The sequence below is a fragment of the Candoia aspera genome, chromosome 1, assembly GCF_035149785.1.
Source record: "Candoia aspera isolate rCanAsp1 chromosome 1, rCanAsp1.hap2, whole genome shotgun sequence".
Taxonomy (NCBI): domain Eukaryota; kingdom Metazoa; phylum Chordata; class Lepidosauria; order Squamata; family Boidae; genus Candoia; species Candoia aspera.
The window spans coordinates 256136370-256154001 of NC_086153.1; the positions used below are offsets into that span (position 1 = coordinate 256136370).

Below are 17632 nucleotides of genomic sequence, written 5' to 3' on the forward strand. Positions count from 1 at the left end.
TCATTGCAGCTTTTTAATGGGGTTTTTTTTTTAAAGTTTATAATCTTTTCAAGATGTTGAACAGTAAATGGGCTTTGTGCACAGAGGATTAAAAAAAAAACCACCACCTGTTGCACAGTGATCATTATTTCTTACTTTAAAACCCATATTTCACATGCAGCATAATTGCATGGGCTTCAGTTGTCAAAGTAACAGAAATACATTTCCATTTTTGGGCACTAGACTTTTAATTTAATTATGAACTGAGGGATGCAAGGCTTTTTAAAATACATATGTGTAAATATTAGTAAGAGCCTGTATGGTGTGTAGTTAAGATGTTGGATGCAGAGTAGGGAAAACCAGATTCTAGTTTTCCCTTAGTCCCAGAAGCCAATTGGGTGACTTTGGGCCAGTCACTCTGTCTCAGCCCAAGACTGGGGAATCGATAAACATATATCTCCCAACCTGCACTGGACCAGCAGTGCTAGATGACAGTCTGGATGGGGAAGAACCGACTCTGGTTCAATCCTAGCGTGGTGGAGAAGCTTTTCGGTTTTGGCCCCCTTGGGTCCAGTGAGATGTTATCTTTAACTCTTGATCGGGTAGCATTTCCCCAGACAGAGTTGGTACAGAATTTAGAGGTCTCCTGGGTCCACAGTTCCTGCTCAAGGAGCAGGTGGTAGCCATGGCTAAGGGGACTTTTGCAGAGATGCATCTTGTGCTCCAATGGTACCCGTTCCTGGACTGGGAGGCCTTGCTCACAGCCACTGATACCTTGATCGCTTCCTGGTTGGATTCAGGGTACTAGTTATTGCTTTTAAAGCCCTTTATGGAACAGGGCCAGATTATTTGCAGAACTGCCTGTGCCTTTTTTTTTTTTAATGAATTTTATTAAAAGTTTTATAAAAAACAAAAACTAACACAAATAAGTAAAAGAAACAAAGAAAACAAGAAAGAGAAAGTGCAAAAAGAGAAAACAAAAAGAAATAGACAGAAGAAGCTTCCTATTTCTTCTGCAACAAATATAACTAAAATTGAAAATTAACTCTTACTCTATCATTACAAAAAAAGCTCACTGTTTTCTATTGTCCAGTGTACATTTCTATTTTTGCAAAGCAACCTTACTTCTACCTCATCCATTCATTTATTGCCTTTTAGTCTTGAAACTTCTCACTTCTACTTTTGAGGACTCTATCAACTCCATCCAGCCATGATGTTCCCAGTCTTCCCCGTCTTCTCAATCTATTTATACTTATTTATTTATTTAACACAATTGCATAGCCCATCTCACATTGTGACTCTGGGTGGTGTAAGTAATAAAACAATCAAAATACATAAAACGCATTATATTAAAGACAACCAACTTCAATTAAAAAGATAAAAACAGAATGAATGACCAAATGGCAGTGAAAAAGAGTGCACTCAACTGTCATATAGCCAGCTAGCAGGCTCCGCTCTGTCATGGGATCCCCGAGCTAGGTAAAATACCAATTTCATGATTTGATCTTCATTCTTTCAAATATGCACAAAGAATGTTTGGTGGGCTTTGGTCTTTTAGGATTTCCAGAGGTTATGAGTAAGATAAGGTAATATAGTTTTGCATGTCTGAATAGCATTGGTTATATTAGTATTTGAACCTGAAATATAACTGCTTTATGTTAATTTTAAGTGGTTTGGATATAAGCTTATTCCTTCACAGCCGCTTCCATATTTTATTGAAGGAAACACTTTTATCTTGTATTTTATATAGCCTTCCTCTGTTTCTTTTGATAATATCCATGTTAATTAAATGATGGTGGCTCATGGACTAGTGCTGGAAAAAGCATGTGTATCTGCAATATAAGTAAACAGTCACACCTGGCAGCTTATTTTCAGAAAGGAGAGAATATAGGGAGAATATTTGTTAAGACTTGAATGAAACAATAGTTCAGAAAGAAAAGAAATTATATACAGTTATTCTTATTTTAGCAGAGGGTTTTCCCCATCTTCTCCCTTCTGGCTGAAAAAAGCTATGTTATTTCACTTCTTTTACTGGTGCGACATCAATTAGTATACAAGTCAAGCAGAGTACAAGCGTTAAAGGGAAGAATGACATTTAAGGCTCATGTGTCCAGTTTAGATTGATGGTGTGATCCATGCCCTCTCTGTGTGTAAGTTGTAGACAAGAATTCTACTTCCAGCCAGGCACTTACTTGCCAGTATTTCTGTCAGGATGAAGGTTCTTGGCATAGTTTCAGGTATCCCATTTTGTTAATCCTCACTCTGCATTAGTAGAGGGATAAATCCATTTTTAAAGGCAAAGTGAAGTGTTTTTCATTGTTTTCTCTATGACTAGAAACAAAGCCAATATATTACTGAGGAGAGCTAATTGCTATGAATTCTGGTGAAAAGCAAAATACTGACTTTGGACGTGGGGTCATCTATTGCTTACTCTCTCTCACTTGCATGATGCATCATGTGCCCAGAGAGATCCTTCCGTTTCACTTTCTTCCTTCATTTTTAATAATAATGAAATTCTAGTGACATTATGCCATTCTTTTGAATGCAAGCTGTTTTCTCACTTCTTCACATTGCATTTACTGCTTTTAAAACCTTATTACATTATTATATTGGATAATGTCTTTTGGTTCTATGTTCACTAGGCAACATTAGCCCCTCAAAATTCCATGAGTCAGAAAGCTGTTAAGAGAATCAGAATTTATGATTAGTAAACTAATTGGATCAATCACTAAAAACCCAGGCATCTTCACTGAAATGAATATATTAATATTTTATTTTAATATGCCCAGATAACCTAACAGACTTAATTTAGCACAGAAGCCAGAAATATCTTCTCATTCATGTGTTAACGTGAGTTCTGGAAAAACAAATTCCAAACTGTTATTTTGTCCCAAATCCAGTTAGAAGTAGTCTCATTCATCTGTCTTTCTGACATAAACTCTACACTTGTGGTCTGTGACTCATATTTTTAAATATTACTTTCACACCTTCCCCATTAGTTGATGTCATGTCACTCTTGCATTTGCTTACTTCTTGATAGATTAGTTCCTTATCAGTGGAGATTTCTGGAGTCCTAACATGGCATGACTAAGTATATCTAAAACTTTTTTTAACTGAATGGGCGAGTGTATGTTTATTAATTGGAATATTTTGTTTTCAGATGAATTCTGCATGCCAATCTGAAATTATATCCTGTGCAGTGCTAAACTCATGCCTGTTTCTTGGAATAAGGAAATATTATTATAATAAGACTTATTCCTAGGAAAGAATGCAAAACATTGCAGTTTAATTTGAGCAGTACTGTTTCCCTTTTGTTTGTGTATGTGTGTACAAGAAAGCAAATTAGGTTTTTATTTATTTATTTATTTAAACCTCATCATCCCTAACTTTAATGGTAAGATTGGATAGAACCAGTGGCTCTTTCTTCTGGCTCTCATGTTGTAGTATATTATGAAGTAGCAAGCAGGCAAACAAATGCCTATTTGTTTTTCCTTTCAAGTAGATGGCTTGACTTCCTTTGCTGTTTTTAATTTGCAATGTGTTGCTGGGCTTGGGATCAGCTGGCATTCTAGATCAGCTGACTCAGTCTGCATCTGTATCTCCTCAAGTGTGCCTTCTTCGTCTAATAGTTGAGGCTCAGATTGTCCACGTTCTTCAGCTTCTGTCTGAAGATTCAGGAATAATCTTCCCTAATGCATACAGACATAGGTTAGTGCATAGTTTATTCTTACCATAGCATTAGTCTATGTGAAACCTTGCACAGACATGTTAAATATGAAATATCACTTTCTGGCATGAAGCAAACGTTTTTTTCCCCCTAACAAATGGTCTTCACTTTAGGAAATATGATTATTAAATAAGAATGAAAATGGCTGAATATTTTCTGATCAGATGCATAAAAAGGATTTATTTCAGTCTGAAATGCTATACCCAGTTAATATAACATTCTGGCATCTGTCTTTGATTATGTAGTTTCTGTTTGTTCTTTAACCTGCTGGATTCAGCTGAGTAAGAGACTGCAAACCCAACCCTATTTGCAAGAAGCTAAAGAGCCTAGTGGAATATACTTCTAGGTAACCATATCTAATATTCTACTGTGGATGAAGAACACGTGCTCTTAAGGCATGTTTTCTTCTTTTTGTTCTCCAATTAAATACACAGTAGTCAAGTCTAGCAGGCAGCTTAATGATGGGGACAAGTTGCTCTGCCGCCAACATTTTGACCAGATTTGATTGCAGGAGAACCTAGGATACTCCATTTAGTGTGTTTGCTGTGGATTTGATTTAAATGCCATTAAGCAGCCATTTTTAAAGTCCTGGGATTTTCTCTCTCTCACTGGCTTCCATTTGTGCTACAGCAAACCCTTGCAATCTGTTTTTTATTACTATATTTTAGTACTCTTTGAAATATGGCTCGACGCAATGAAGTTCAGCACATTGTTGGCAATATTTTCTGCGTCTCTGCCTATCTGGTTTATAGTTTGAACATTTGCTTACATTTACTGTTAATTTTAAAATGATTTCCGTACTTCGTGTTGGCAAAGCGTCTAAAACTTGGCACTCACCAAAATGTTTTCCTTCCTCACAGATTTCCTTCCCAGTTGCTCTTAGGGCATTTTGCAGAATGCCCATGCCTTACAGTAAACAAACCTTTTTTTGAATGAAAGTAGAGCTTCATTGTTATAATGCGTAAACACAGCCCAGTGAGCTGCCAACCACTACTTCTTCCTGAAACACCCATTTATGACATGCCATAAATTAATATTTTAAAATGTCTCAAATATTTAAAGGATAGCTATCTGAAAGATTTAATTGGATGACATGGGCAAACATATTCCTTGACCATCAGAAAAGCAACTATTCAAGAAAGAGGGTCGCTTTTCTATACGTTTTATATACATTTTAGAAGGGAAATAAAAGGCAGATTTTGCTGATTAGTAGTGTGTAAGCTGGGAAATAATTCCATTGTTTCTGGTTAGACATTAATCTGAATTATTAACTTGGGGGGAGAGAGAGTGGTGTCTCCAGTAAATTGAACTTTGAATAAATGGGAAAAGTAGCCAGAGTGCTGTTGCATATTCACAGTAACCATTTGGTTCATCCAAACTGCTACATAGAATCCAGAATACAGCAAATATTGCCACCTTGCTGTGATGGTAATGCATCAATAGCCTTCATGCTATCAAAATTTAAGACATTGCTTCTCAGCCTTTTAACTAAGATCAAGTGTAGTATCCTAAATTTCTAAAAACTTTCTTGAACTTCCCTGTAGCACTGACTACTGCATATTACTTTGTTTGTAGATCATGTCCTAAGAAGAAAAATAGAATACAGTGGTTGTGGAGTCCTTGGTGCTCTCTGAGCTTGGTTATTTGCTTGCAGAGGTTTCATCACCTGACTAGATAGCATCATCACTGCTAGAGAGTGTGGGCTTTGCCCCCTGTTTATATACAGTAGCTTGCCCTGCCAATGCTGGTGGGGTGTAGTTTTCTCACTGGTAGCTCCTTGATTAGGGTATTGCTTTCTGCTTGATTGTTCGCATGGTGTTAATCCCTGCTTATTTGCATGTTGGCTGTTGGAGAAGATGTGTTTTTTTGTTTCCTTCTTAGCTTTCTTATTGTCTCTTTTGAATGGTGTGTAAATATGGTTTATTTCTATGTGTCTATTAATGGCTGATTTGTTTGAATGCCAAGCTTTCAGGAATTCCGTAGCGTTTTTTTATTTATCTTGGTCTAGGATGCTCAGAGTTTCCCAGTTGAAACTATGGTTGAGTCTGTCCATGTGTTGTGAGATTAAGGAGTTTTCATCAGGTCTTCTGACTGCTAGTTGGTGTTCGTGGATGCGCTCTGCTAGTCTTCTGCCTGCCTGTCCTATACAGTGACTCCTACAGTCCTTACACTATGTGATGTAGATGACTCCGGTTTTTCCTTCTTGGGCTACTAGGTGTTTTGGTTTACTTAAGATGTTTTGGGGGGCTTTAGTTGCTTTGTGTGCTATGGTGATGCTGTGTGGTTGTAATAGTCTGTTGGTTTTGATGTATGGCAGTGTTATCCTTTTCATAGCTTGTGTTGATTGTGCTGTAGTCTTTGTTTAAACAAGGAAATATACTTGTCCACTTTATCTCTATTACTGATATAAATGCCCTGTAAGATAGGCTTGTATTTTTTTTCCATGTTGAAGGTGTGAAAGAAGCCTAGAAAGTGACTGGCCCAAAGCCAACAAGGGAGCCAACGGAGTCATAAGTGAAATTAAATTTGAGTTAGGGACTAAGGATGTGCAAATCAATTTAAAGATGATCTTTATCAGTTTTGCTTGCATCATTTGTTTTGCATGTTTGCTAAGGGATAAAATGCAACTTTTCCCAACATATCTACAGTCGCGGGAAAAAGGAAGTACACCCTCTTTGAGTTCTATGGTTTTACGTATCGACATAATAAAAATCATCTAGTCCTTAGCAGGTCTTAAAATTAGGCAAATACAACCTCAGATGAACAACAACACAAGACATGTTACACTGTGTCATTATTTATCTGACAAAAATAAAGCCAAAATGGAGAAGCCATCTGTGAAAAAGTGGGTACACCCTTACTTCTTCCATAGGTATTAAGAGGCTAAGTAGCAGCCAGGTACTGCTAATCAATTGCCCTTGATTAATTGATCATCACCAAGTGTGCCCACCTCTATAAAAGCCAAAGTTTTAGGAGTTTGCTGGTCTCGAGTGTTCAGGTGTGTGTTAACACAATGCCAAAGAGTAAACGCATCAGCAGTGATCTTAGAGAAGCAATTGTTGCTGCCCATCAACCTGGGAAGGGTTATAAGGCCATTTCCAAACAATTTAAAGTCCATCATTCTACAGTGAGGAAGATTATTCACAAGTGGAAAACATTCAAGACAGTTGCCAATCTTCCCAGGAGTGGACATCCCAGCAAATTCACCCCAAGGTCAGACCATGCAATGCTCAGAGAAATTGCAAAAAATCCAGGAGTTTCATCTCAGACTCTGCAGGCCTTAGCATGTTAAATGTTAAAGTTCATGACAGTACAATTATAAAAAAACCTGTACAAGTATGTTTTGTTTGGAAGGGTTGCCAGGAGAAAGCTTCTTCTCTCTAAAAAGAACATGGCAGCACAGCTTAGGTTTGCAAAGTCGCATCTGAACAAATCGCAAGACTTCTGGAACAATGTCCTTTGGACAGACGAGACCAAAGTGGAGATGTTTGGCCATAATGCACAGCACCATGTTTGGCAAAAACCAAACACAGCACAAACATCCCATGCCAACTGTCAAGCACAGTGATGGAGGGTTGATGATTTGGGCTTGTTTTGCAGCCACAGGACCTGGGCACCTTGCAGTCATTGAGTCGATCATGAACTCCTCTGTATACCAAAGTATTCTTGAGTCAAATGTGAGGCCATCTGTCCGACAGCTAAAGCTTGGACGAAATTGGGTCATGCAACAGGACAATGATCCCAAGCACACCAGCAAATCTACAACAGAATGGCTAAAAAGAAAAGAATCAAGGTGTTGCAATGGCCCAGTCAAAGTCCAGACCTCAACCCGATTGAAATGCTGTGGCGGGACCTCGAGAGCTGTGCATAAACAAAGGCCCGCAAACCTCAATGAACTGAAGTGATGTTGTAAAGAAGAGTGGGCCAAAATTCTTCCACAAGGATGTGAGAAACTAATAAAGTCATACAGAAAACACATACTTCAAGTTATTGCTGCTAAAGGTGGTTCTACAAGCTATTGAATCATAGGGTGTACTTACTTTTTCACACATGGCTTTTCCATTTTGGCTTTATTTCTGTCAAATAAATAATGACACAATATAATATGTCATGTGTTGTTGTTCATCTGAGGTTGTATTTGCCTAATTTTAAGACCTGCTAAGGACCAGATTATTTTTTATTATGTCCTGATACATAAAACCACAGAACTCCAAGAGGGTGTACTTTCTTTTTTCCATGAGTGTATTTTTACACATGCCTTGTATGCAGCATGTCCTAATACATACGTTTGCTGAGCCAAGTATAACACATACTAGCAGACTATACATTACTGTTATCTCTGCCTCAGCATCATGTTCATGGGTCATGCCATTCATGTAAAAGAAATCTGTGACATTTTTTTTCAACTCTGTTAGAGTAAGATAAGATAGGATAGTAGCATACCATCTTGTTTAACAGATAAGATATTATTAATCTGTTTCAGTAGACCTATTTTTTATTTAAGGTGTAGCCCATCTACTTCAACATTTGTTATAAGACCTAAGAGAACTACATAATCCTATGCTAGACAATAGTTTATCTCATCCTTACTCCTGATACATTATGTACAATAGGAATAATTAGCTTATAGGCTGATTCCAGGGCAGTAATTGGCAAGAAAGTAAACATCAGGAATAAAAATCATGAGTTCTCGCTTACATTACTGGAATATGTAAAATTGAAAGTGATGTTGAAGTGATAAAAAAGCATAATATCTCTTGTGAAATGTTTGTAGATAAAATCTTGCTCAAGATTTGTAGAATATTCTCATATGAGACACCCTGAAATGATGTTAGACTGGCATATGGAGTTGCCTTAACTGAGTAGAATTTGAAACTGGGTGATTTCGTATGAGACGGGAGAATTTAAGACAACTATAATAGTCCATTTTTATTTTCAGTTGGTGTCACTTGCCTTCAGTGGTGTCACATAGTTCTTCCATTTGATCTCGTCACTGTTCCCTGATGCTCTTGGCTTTTTCATTGTGTGATACTTCCTGTACATCAACAATTACTGTATCTCAATGGCCATATGTGTATCAGCTCATTTACTTTTAATTATAGCATGTAAACAGCTAGTTGACATTGTTATATTATTGTTATCTTTTGATTTACTTCCTCACTACTGTCTTTAGAGAGACGTATTTTTCTCAAACCATATGGTCAGAGACATGTTGTGGGAAGGCAACTCCAGTCAAGATGCATCTTACAGTCAATTAGCAAAGTGTTTGATAGAATGAAAAATAAGCAGTTTGTAGCTGATTTTGATTTATTGTTGTAGTGAATACCTATCTTTTCCTCAAGAATATCAGGATAATAACATAATATAATAATATTATATAATAACAGGATATTAACATAATAGAAAGGGGAAAGACTAAATTACAATGACAATATGATCTTATAGATAGAGTTAAGGAATATACATGCAGGGTATAGATTTAATTATGACTGAAACAGCTAAAATATATATCGGAGAGAATAAACTGTTGTTATCTAGGTTATCTGTGTTGTTGTGGGCATGTATGAAAGTAAGGAATAGATGACAGTTGCATGTTAAATTCAAGGGAATAGTGATTATAGGCAGAAATTTGTTATAGGAAATGAATGAATACGTCTGGGGAGAAGATTATTCTGCTAGGCGAGATGAATACACAGGTGAGAATGAGGCAAGAGAGTACAGAAAAAGTGGCTGGGCCATTCAGAGACCTAAGCCTAATGGTAACTGATGAGCTTTGAAGAATATTTGTTTTTAAATATATGGTTTAAACATAAAAAAAATAGTTAAAACTATGCTTGCTTTGATTTTTAGGTTGAAAGTCTGAGAGAATTAATATGGAATACAACGATGATCAGAGTTTCTGAACAAAGAGTTCATTTTGAGAAACATCAAAAGTGTATCTTAGGAAAAACTAGATATGGATGAAAAGTAAAGTAAAACAAGCGAGAAAGTGAAATGACTGCAGGAGGAGAATATATTGGCTTTGTATGAACAAGTATTAGAATATATATTAATCTCCCAAGAGAACTAATAGAAAGTAGGCATTAAAAAAAAAAAAAGGTGAGGACATAAGTACCTCAACCCTCAAATAAATAAATCCTATAGTAGCTGGAGAATTATATTGGTGAAATAGGCTAGAGCTAGTTATTATTATTTTTTTAATCGATTCAATCGTGTCTGATTCTTGGAGACTGCCTGGACAAGTCCCTGCAGTATTCTTGGCAAGGTTTTTTGGGAATGGTTTGCCATTGCCTCCTTCCTAGGGCTGAGAGAGAGTCACTGGCCCAAGTTACCCCAGCTGGCTAGGTGAGACTAGAACTCACGGTCTCCTGGTTTCTAGCCTGATGCCTTAACCACTACACCACATTGGCTCTCAATTTAAAAATTAGTATTATTAATAAAATTTTAAAATAATTAATTATAAATTTAAAAATATAAAAATATAAAATTAATTGCAGAATAAAAATCACTAACAATTTAAAATAATGATTTAAAATTATTGTTGCTGTTGTGGTTATGGTTATTATTATTATGTATTTTAATGATAACAGTTTTACTCAGATTCTAAGCATCAATTAGTATACTAATAACTTTTACTAGCTATGCTCCTTATATAGTGAAATTGCCTAGAGTCACAAGTTGTAATTTTGAAAGTCCTCAAGGGGAAAAAACGGAAAATATTGGTCAGGAATATGCAAGGGATTATCTAACTCCTAAATGAGGTAACTATGCCAGTAGCCAATTCTGTTACTCTGCTGAACTTAAACTGTATTTGCATATAGTAACCTGGTTACTTAATTAATCCATTTTCTGAGATCACACAACATACAGAACTATGAACTAATCAAATGAACTGGGTTAGCATAAGATACTAACACCTTCACAAAAGCACACAAGAGGCTCAACACTAATAAGGTTTTGCACTTTGATGATCTGGTATGCAAATTGTACAAATAGCATTAGAGAACTGTTTGCTATAGGTTCAAACAAGGGAGAGAGCTGTACTGTCAGATCTACTTTTACAGTTTCAGCAGCTATTCTAAGTTTTAATTGGGAATATTTAGGGAATAATTCATGGATACTGCTTGTTTTGAACTTAGGTACAACTTCTCATCTGCCAGCAGAGAGAGTCAAGACACTTGCTCAGCATGAGGCAGAGCATGGAATGCCGCCTAACAAAAGAACAAGGCGCAAACTGATGGCGTCTCCTCTGACAGTCCAAAGTCCTCAGCATTCCAGCCAATCAGATTCTAACCATGTGGTAGATTCTCTCAGCAAAGCCTTCCACCCCATTATGTACACCCCCGAGGTCTGCAAGAAGCCGGTGGAGCCTCTCTGTACAGAAACTGTGATTAAAAAAGCACTGCATACGCCAACCCTTGAAGGAATGAAGAGTCACATGGCACAAATTCAGGAACCATTAAAGCAGAGCAGCCCCAAAGATGTTACATATAACGTCACCCCGGAGTGCCACATGAACTCAACTGTTCTGCTTTATAAAAATAACGTAGACAGTATAGACTATCCTTTTGATGCATCGAGAAGCAAGTCAGAGGCAACCAACAACAGAAGTGTTTTACAAAGGTATTTTGTGTAGAAGATGAAATGTAAATGTCTTTACTTTTTTTTTATCTCCTTCCCTCGCTCCCTCCCTCCCTTTTTTTTTTTATCTTCAATTATAAACTCTTTCCTTTAATTTTACATTAGTTTTGCCTCAATTAGTATTCTGGTGTATGAATAGTAAACTCAGGTAAGAGAGCTAAAATATCTGAAATTTGTACCTTATTGAAAGGCTAGGTTGGCCTTGGAACAGAGATCTTATCCTGTACCTTACCCTGCATGGGATATAAACCATGATCACAAATGCTGTCCAAACTTTGACAGGCACATGAGGGCAAAAGCAGTTCTCTCAGTTATGAAGGAAGATACAGGTCCTCCAAGGAAATACATGAGAACTGTTGCAACTGAGACAAAAAGGACATCTTTGTGCATGAGATCATTTGGATTAGCGTAAACTTCCTCAAAAAAGGAAATTGAAATCCAACGGTGTTTGTTTCCCAGTGGAACAAGTAATGTTATGAAAAGATTTCTTCCCCTCCTGCAAATCCTGATAATTCACTCCAAAGAACTGAGAAATCTTTGTGTTGAATGTGCAGAGAAATGGAACAAAAATCCCACTGCACTTGCATTTCTTTTATATCACATGTGTTTTGATTGGACAGTTGAGTAATAAATAGGAAGGTGGGCATTCACAAGATTCAGTTGGAACCTTGATTTGACAATTCAGAAGACAAACGGATTCAGCTTGAACTGGATCAGAAGCTGCCCAGTTTGACTGAATCATAATCAGTCATCAGAAATTCTATGTCTTCTGTATCTTGGGAGAGCCAAGAAATGGCTATACAAGAACAAAATAATATCTTAGAATGTAGGGTTCTTAGAATGGGATTTTTGGTGGTGACTTATTACTCTTAATTTCAGACTTGGCCTTCCTTCATTGTTAAATAGGCAACCAGGTCCCATACATGCAAAGCCATCTTATATGGCAATGACATCTGCTGCTGCAAGAAAAAGGAAATTATTAAGGTAGGTAATGCTTCAAGTCAATTTGCTAAATTAGTACTGAAATTGATATTTACTGTTCTAGTATCTTCCATTGGATCACAAATTAGGATCAACCAGGAAGATTATTTGTGATCCAATGGAAGAGGAAATCCTCTGGCACAATTTTGGCCATTCAGTAACTAGTCTTAATTTACTGAATGACCAAAATTGTGCCAGAGATTGTGCTAGAGAATGAAAGCTCACTGGATGACTTTGGACTAGTTACTGTCTCTTAGCCCAAACTATCCCATATGTGCTGTTGTGGGAAAAAATAGGAGGGAATGCAATATATATTCTCTTAATATATTTTAGTTTTCATGTTTTTTAACATCAAGATACCTGCCACTCTCTAAGTCATCATGCGTTCTAGATGTGGCCTATACAACCATCTTTGTATGGTTAATATTGAGTTAGTATTTGTATTAAACCTTTTAGTATGGGTTCCAAGGTACTTGCCTTTTGTCAAAAGTCCCCCCCCCCACTTTACCTCAAAGGTTATTTGTTCGTGTTTTGCAGTTATTGTTAGTGTTTTGCAATTATTTTTTAATATGTCAAATAAATTGGTGGTATCTAAAACAACTTTGATGAGTTAATTAGTATTGATTTGACTAGCATGTAGAATAAAATTTAATGCAACTAAGACTACATTCCTGTGCACATTTATTTTGGAGCAAGTGATATGGAAATGAGTGATAATTACTCCTTGGCAAACATATGTAGCAAAGGGATGCAATTAAAAGTTTCTAAAATGTTCATATGCATACTTTGTTTTTTTCCATAACTTATTATCTGCAAATTTTTGCTGTGACACTGTTTTTTGTTGTTATTAATACTTTACCAGATTGGACACAGTTCTGTGTATTCATACTAGAATGAATATTTAGAAAAGAAAAATCAACTCCCCTAAATTAAGTTGAATTATACTTATTTTGCTGTTCCTAGGAGAGATGGAGACAAAATAAGCACAGTCTGCAATGCTCCTTTGCAGTAAATGTGACACAGTTTGGCCTTCTGTTTACAGCAATTCAAAACAGGTTCCTGCAGCCTATATTATCCTGTTCACAGTTTCTTGCTGGCTTTTAGATAATGACAGAAAGAAACACTTCTGATGGGTTTGGCATGCTTGGAAAAAGTTAAAATCCCCCCTCAACCCTCTCCCAGATGGAGAAAAATATATGTTTATTTATCTGAAAGGAAGACAACCCTGAATTTAAGATTACCCCTCCCCAAGGAATGGTAGATAAGTAGGTAGGTAGATGGACAGATGGATACTGTAGATAGATAATCCTGTGCAATATCCAGTTTCCCCAACCTAGTCAATCTAAAGTTTCCAACTCTAGCTGAAACCAGTCCTGCATGCAATCCTCCCCATTTGCCCGGTGTGCATGTGACCCCCTTGTATATACTATAGCACTGTACTGAAGTACTATGATAGTCCAGAGTAGCTTCACACAGGCATAGTTTCCTCAAGATTTGTTGAATGTTCCAGCAACAAGGAAATGTATGTACTCTAAAGAACGAATGCAGAATTCTGGCTCAACACTATTGTGCTTAATAACAAACTTTTTTGTTTTTTTTTCCCCTCAGTTCTGTATCCAGCAGTGGATTAACAAACCAGCAAGATCATGTGACTGCCAAACGCATAAGACGAGATGCTGTATTAAGTAATAAACCACTAAGAGTACCTACAACCTCCGGTAAGTGTAAAATTTATAATTTGCAATAATTGTGTCAAAATTTAAGCAATATACAGCTACATAGAAAGCCCAAAATTATAGGCTGACATTTTCAGTTAATAATTTCTACAGTCTTTTGCTATGATAACATAGTCACACAATTTTTTGATAGTTTAGCCTCTAAAACAAGGACAAAAACCAATAGGTAATTCACTGCAAGCCCCTCAATAAAGAGACAGATACTGAAACAAACAGAAGTGTATGCTAATCTCTTTGTATGGAGTTTAGTGTTGTAGATTTATCTGTTTGTTTGATCAGTTTATATAGATCACATCTCAACAAGTGACTGGGCAGTGAACAGTATTAAAAATATTTAAAAAGTTACAATTACAAAAATTAAAATACATAGCAGCCAAGAAAAAATACAACAGTCATTAACACAACCAGGAGGCAGGACCCTTCACACACACGGCCCCAGGCCTGGGCAAAGAATGAGGTCTTTAGGGCCTTGGGAAAGGCCAGAAGGTAAAAGCCAGCCTAGTCTCTGGAGGTAGAATATTCCAGAGGGCAGATGCTATGGCAGAAAAGGCTCACTTTCTGAACTCTGCCAGCTGGCATTCCTTAGCTGATGGAACCTGAAGGATATCCATCCTGCCAGACCATATTGGATGGGTAGAAACAACTGGGGAGAGATAGTCTCTTAAGTAATCCCTTAAGATAGACCAATGAAAACATCAACTGGGTATATAGGTAATTTTACAGGGGAAAAGGAAGAGGAAGAGATGGCAACAAATCCATATTAAGAAAGAGGTTGAAATAAAATTGTAACTTTCTTAAAATTTCCCCATATTTATTAGGAATGGTTGCAACATACTTATTTGCTCACTTCATGTAAGGGGAAATTACAAATCATAGATTGGCATATATAAAGACTTACATATATTTAGAAGAGATAAATGGAATTACTTCTTCACACTATGCATAATTCAGGCATGGAATTTGCTTTCAAAAGAAGGTAGTGATGGCCTCCATAGACAGGTAAAAATGGGATTTCGCAGACCCAAGGAATTTTCAATGCCTACTAATCATGAGGGCTGTAGACGTGCATCTCTGAATAGCATTTGTTGAGAAAGAACAGCAGGGACGTCTGGTGTACTTGTGGACTTCCAAGGTGCATCTGGTTGGCCATTATGTGAAGAAAAATGAATAGCTAAGTCCTTTCCTAGCTTTCTTCTTTTGCTTTTAGTACCTTGCACTTCTAAAACTATTAATCACATCTGGGGGGTGGGGGGAGGTGTGTATAAATAAAGCAGTGGAGATCTGGTACCATTAACTCCCATTCTTCCAGGCAGAATTATTGCTCTCCTTAAGGAATTCATTTGATAAAGTGTTGCATGTAGTCTCTCCCATCCTCACAGAAGCTGAATACAGCATTATAAGAGCCCCACACAATGCTATCTTCATGTTGTTAATTATTTGTACGAAATATGAGATAACAGAGGACACCAGCATTGGTTACTGTAATTGTATTGTTAAAGAATCGTGCAATTGAATGATTAATGTAAGAGCTGCAGCACACCAGACATGCTTAGAATTGTCAGAAGCCTCAATATTTTGGGATGTGTACTTGTGCCTCTCCTCTGTAAGAGGCAGTAAAGATGTACCATAGGAAATAACCCTTGAAAATCTGGCTTCCTGCACAAGCTGCTATTTGTATTTTGTTATTTTTATATCACCATTTATATTCAGTACCCTTAGTCATTCCTTTCAGCAAAATATTTCATTTGCATTCCCTCTGTGTAAAAGGATGAGTGCAGGAGAAGGGAGCCATCAAAGCATAAGAAATCCATTTTTGGAATATAGCATGAACAGAGTATAACATGACTGAAACTTTGTGGCACAGGCTATTCTTGAATAGAGATAAGCCTCACCCAGAGACATTTGGCATGCTCAGTTTTCAAAACGTTGCAATTAAGAATCTGAACCGGTGGGGGGGGGGGTTTATTGTATATTTCTTTAGTTCTATTATTATGTATCTCTATACAAACTGGAATTAATTTATTCAACTGCAGATAGTTTTAAAAAGCTTTCACTGATGATGAACTCTCATCTAAATGGCCTTTTTTTTCTGGCTATATTTTTATTTATTTACTTGTCATTCTTAGCTCTCTGAATTGCTTATAAAGTAAAACTTTAAAATATAATAAACAGAGTAGCACAACTGAAAAGCCATCCTCTAGGCATCACCCACCTCAGCTCCAATGTGCTGGAAATCATAGAATTGTTCATTAGAGGCAGATTTAATGGCTTAATCATTTAGCTGTTCAGAACTTCCTAAGGTATCAGTGCAATTTTTAGATGACTAAGAAGGAAAAAGGAAGTCCTATTTTGCTCCCAAGTAACTGCTCATAGAGTTGAAGTCCAAAACTGAATTGAGCTTGGAAAAACCATATTGGCATGCTGTGTTTTATATAGTATATTTAACCTTGCTAGCAATTATGCTGTTGCATTTTGTGTCAACTACAGTTTCTACATAGTTGAAAGGCGGTTTCAAAGGCGGTTTCTATATCCAGTATGTCAGAATGAGATCATACTGTGTCACAAATACTCTAATTCGTAAAGTAGAGGATGAAACAGTGATAACAATCATACAGTAAACCGCTGTTTTTACAACCTCAGTTCAGATGACTTGGGGTGTAGTGGACAAAATCTGAATTTTGGATTCCATATAGTTGGTAGCTTTTCAAATCACTCTGAACAGCATTTATGCATTTTATGTATTTTAAATACATTGCATACATTTTATGCATACATAACATTCCATTTTCCATTTAATAGATTGTCAGCTCTATCAGGCATTTCTTTCCCACTATTACTTTGTTAAATCCAGGTTTACTGTGCTTCTGTCCTATTTTATATCTTAAAGTTATAGTTTTCAGTAATCTAATGCCCTCCATATGTATTAAACTAAAACTGCATCATTTCCAGCCAACTGGTTAGTCGTAATCCAGCACAGCTGGAGAGCATCAGGCTAAATAAAGATGTTTTAACATTTAGAAGATTAATGAAATTGAGTCTTTGTTTTATTAATATGGTTCTGATGTTTTGTTTTGTTTTCTTCTCTCTCTTTAACATGACTTATTCTTTGTTCCCTAGGAATCAGAACAAGAACCTGGAAGCATAATGATAGACTAAGAAAACACCTCAAAAGTAATTTGAAGGAAAATACATCAACAGACATAAAACTGGGCCCGTCAGAAAAAGCATAAATAGTAGCTCTAAGGTGAAAATAAACCTTACTTTATACAGATTTGATTTATTAGCAGAAAGAGAGAAATGAACAATTCTACTTTCTGCCAGTTTCTCCTTCATCTGTGGTGACTTTTCACTTAGCATTGGGGGGGGGATCCATCTTAATTTACAAATATCTTTAAGGGCCACATCTGGCCTGTAGTTTATCATTCATGAATTCTTAATAGGTAATTGGAACCTTTGTCAGACTTAAGGATTGCTTTGACAATACTGTTCAATATCTATAGGAGTCTGAATGGAATTTTGTATCATTTTGTCTCAACTTGCTGAGTAAATTACAGGATGTGTTTCCTTT

General features: G+C 36.6%; 1 protein-coding gene across 1 annotated transcript in view; it reads left to right on the top strand.

Moving 5' to 3' along the window:
* Positions 1-17425, top strand: part of KIF18A (kinesin family member 18A) — a 49931-nt gene extending 32506 nt beyond the window's left edge. The window contains exons 13-16 of the mRNA XM_063289544.1: positions 10846-11329; positions 12227-12331; positions 13937-14046; positions 17182-17425. Coding sequence (XP_063145614.1) covers positions 10846-11329; positions 12227-12331; positions 13937-14046; positions 17182-17294 — 812 coding nt within the window. The 3' untranslated portion in view covers positions 17295-17425. The remainder of the gene's footprint in view (positions 1-10845; positions 11330-12226; positions 12332-13936; positions 14047-17181) is intronic.
* Positions 17426-17632: the final 207 nt, after the last annotated feature.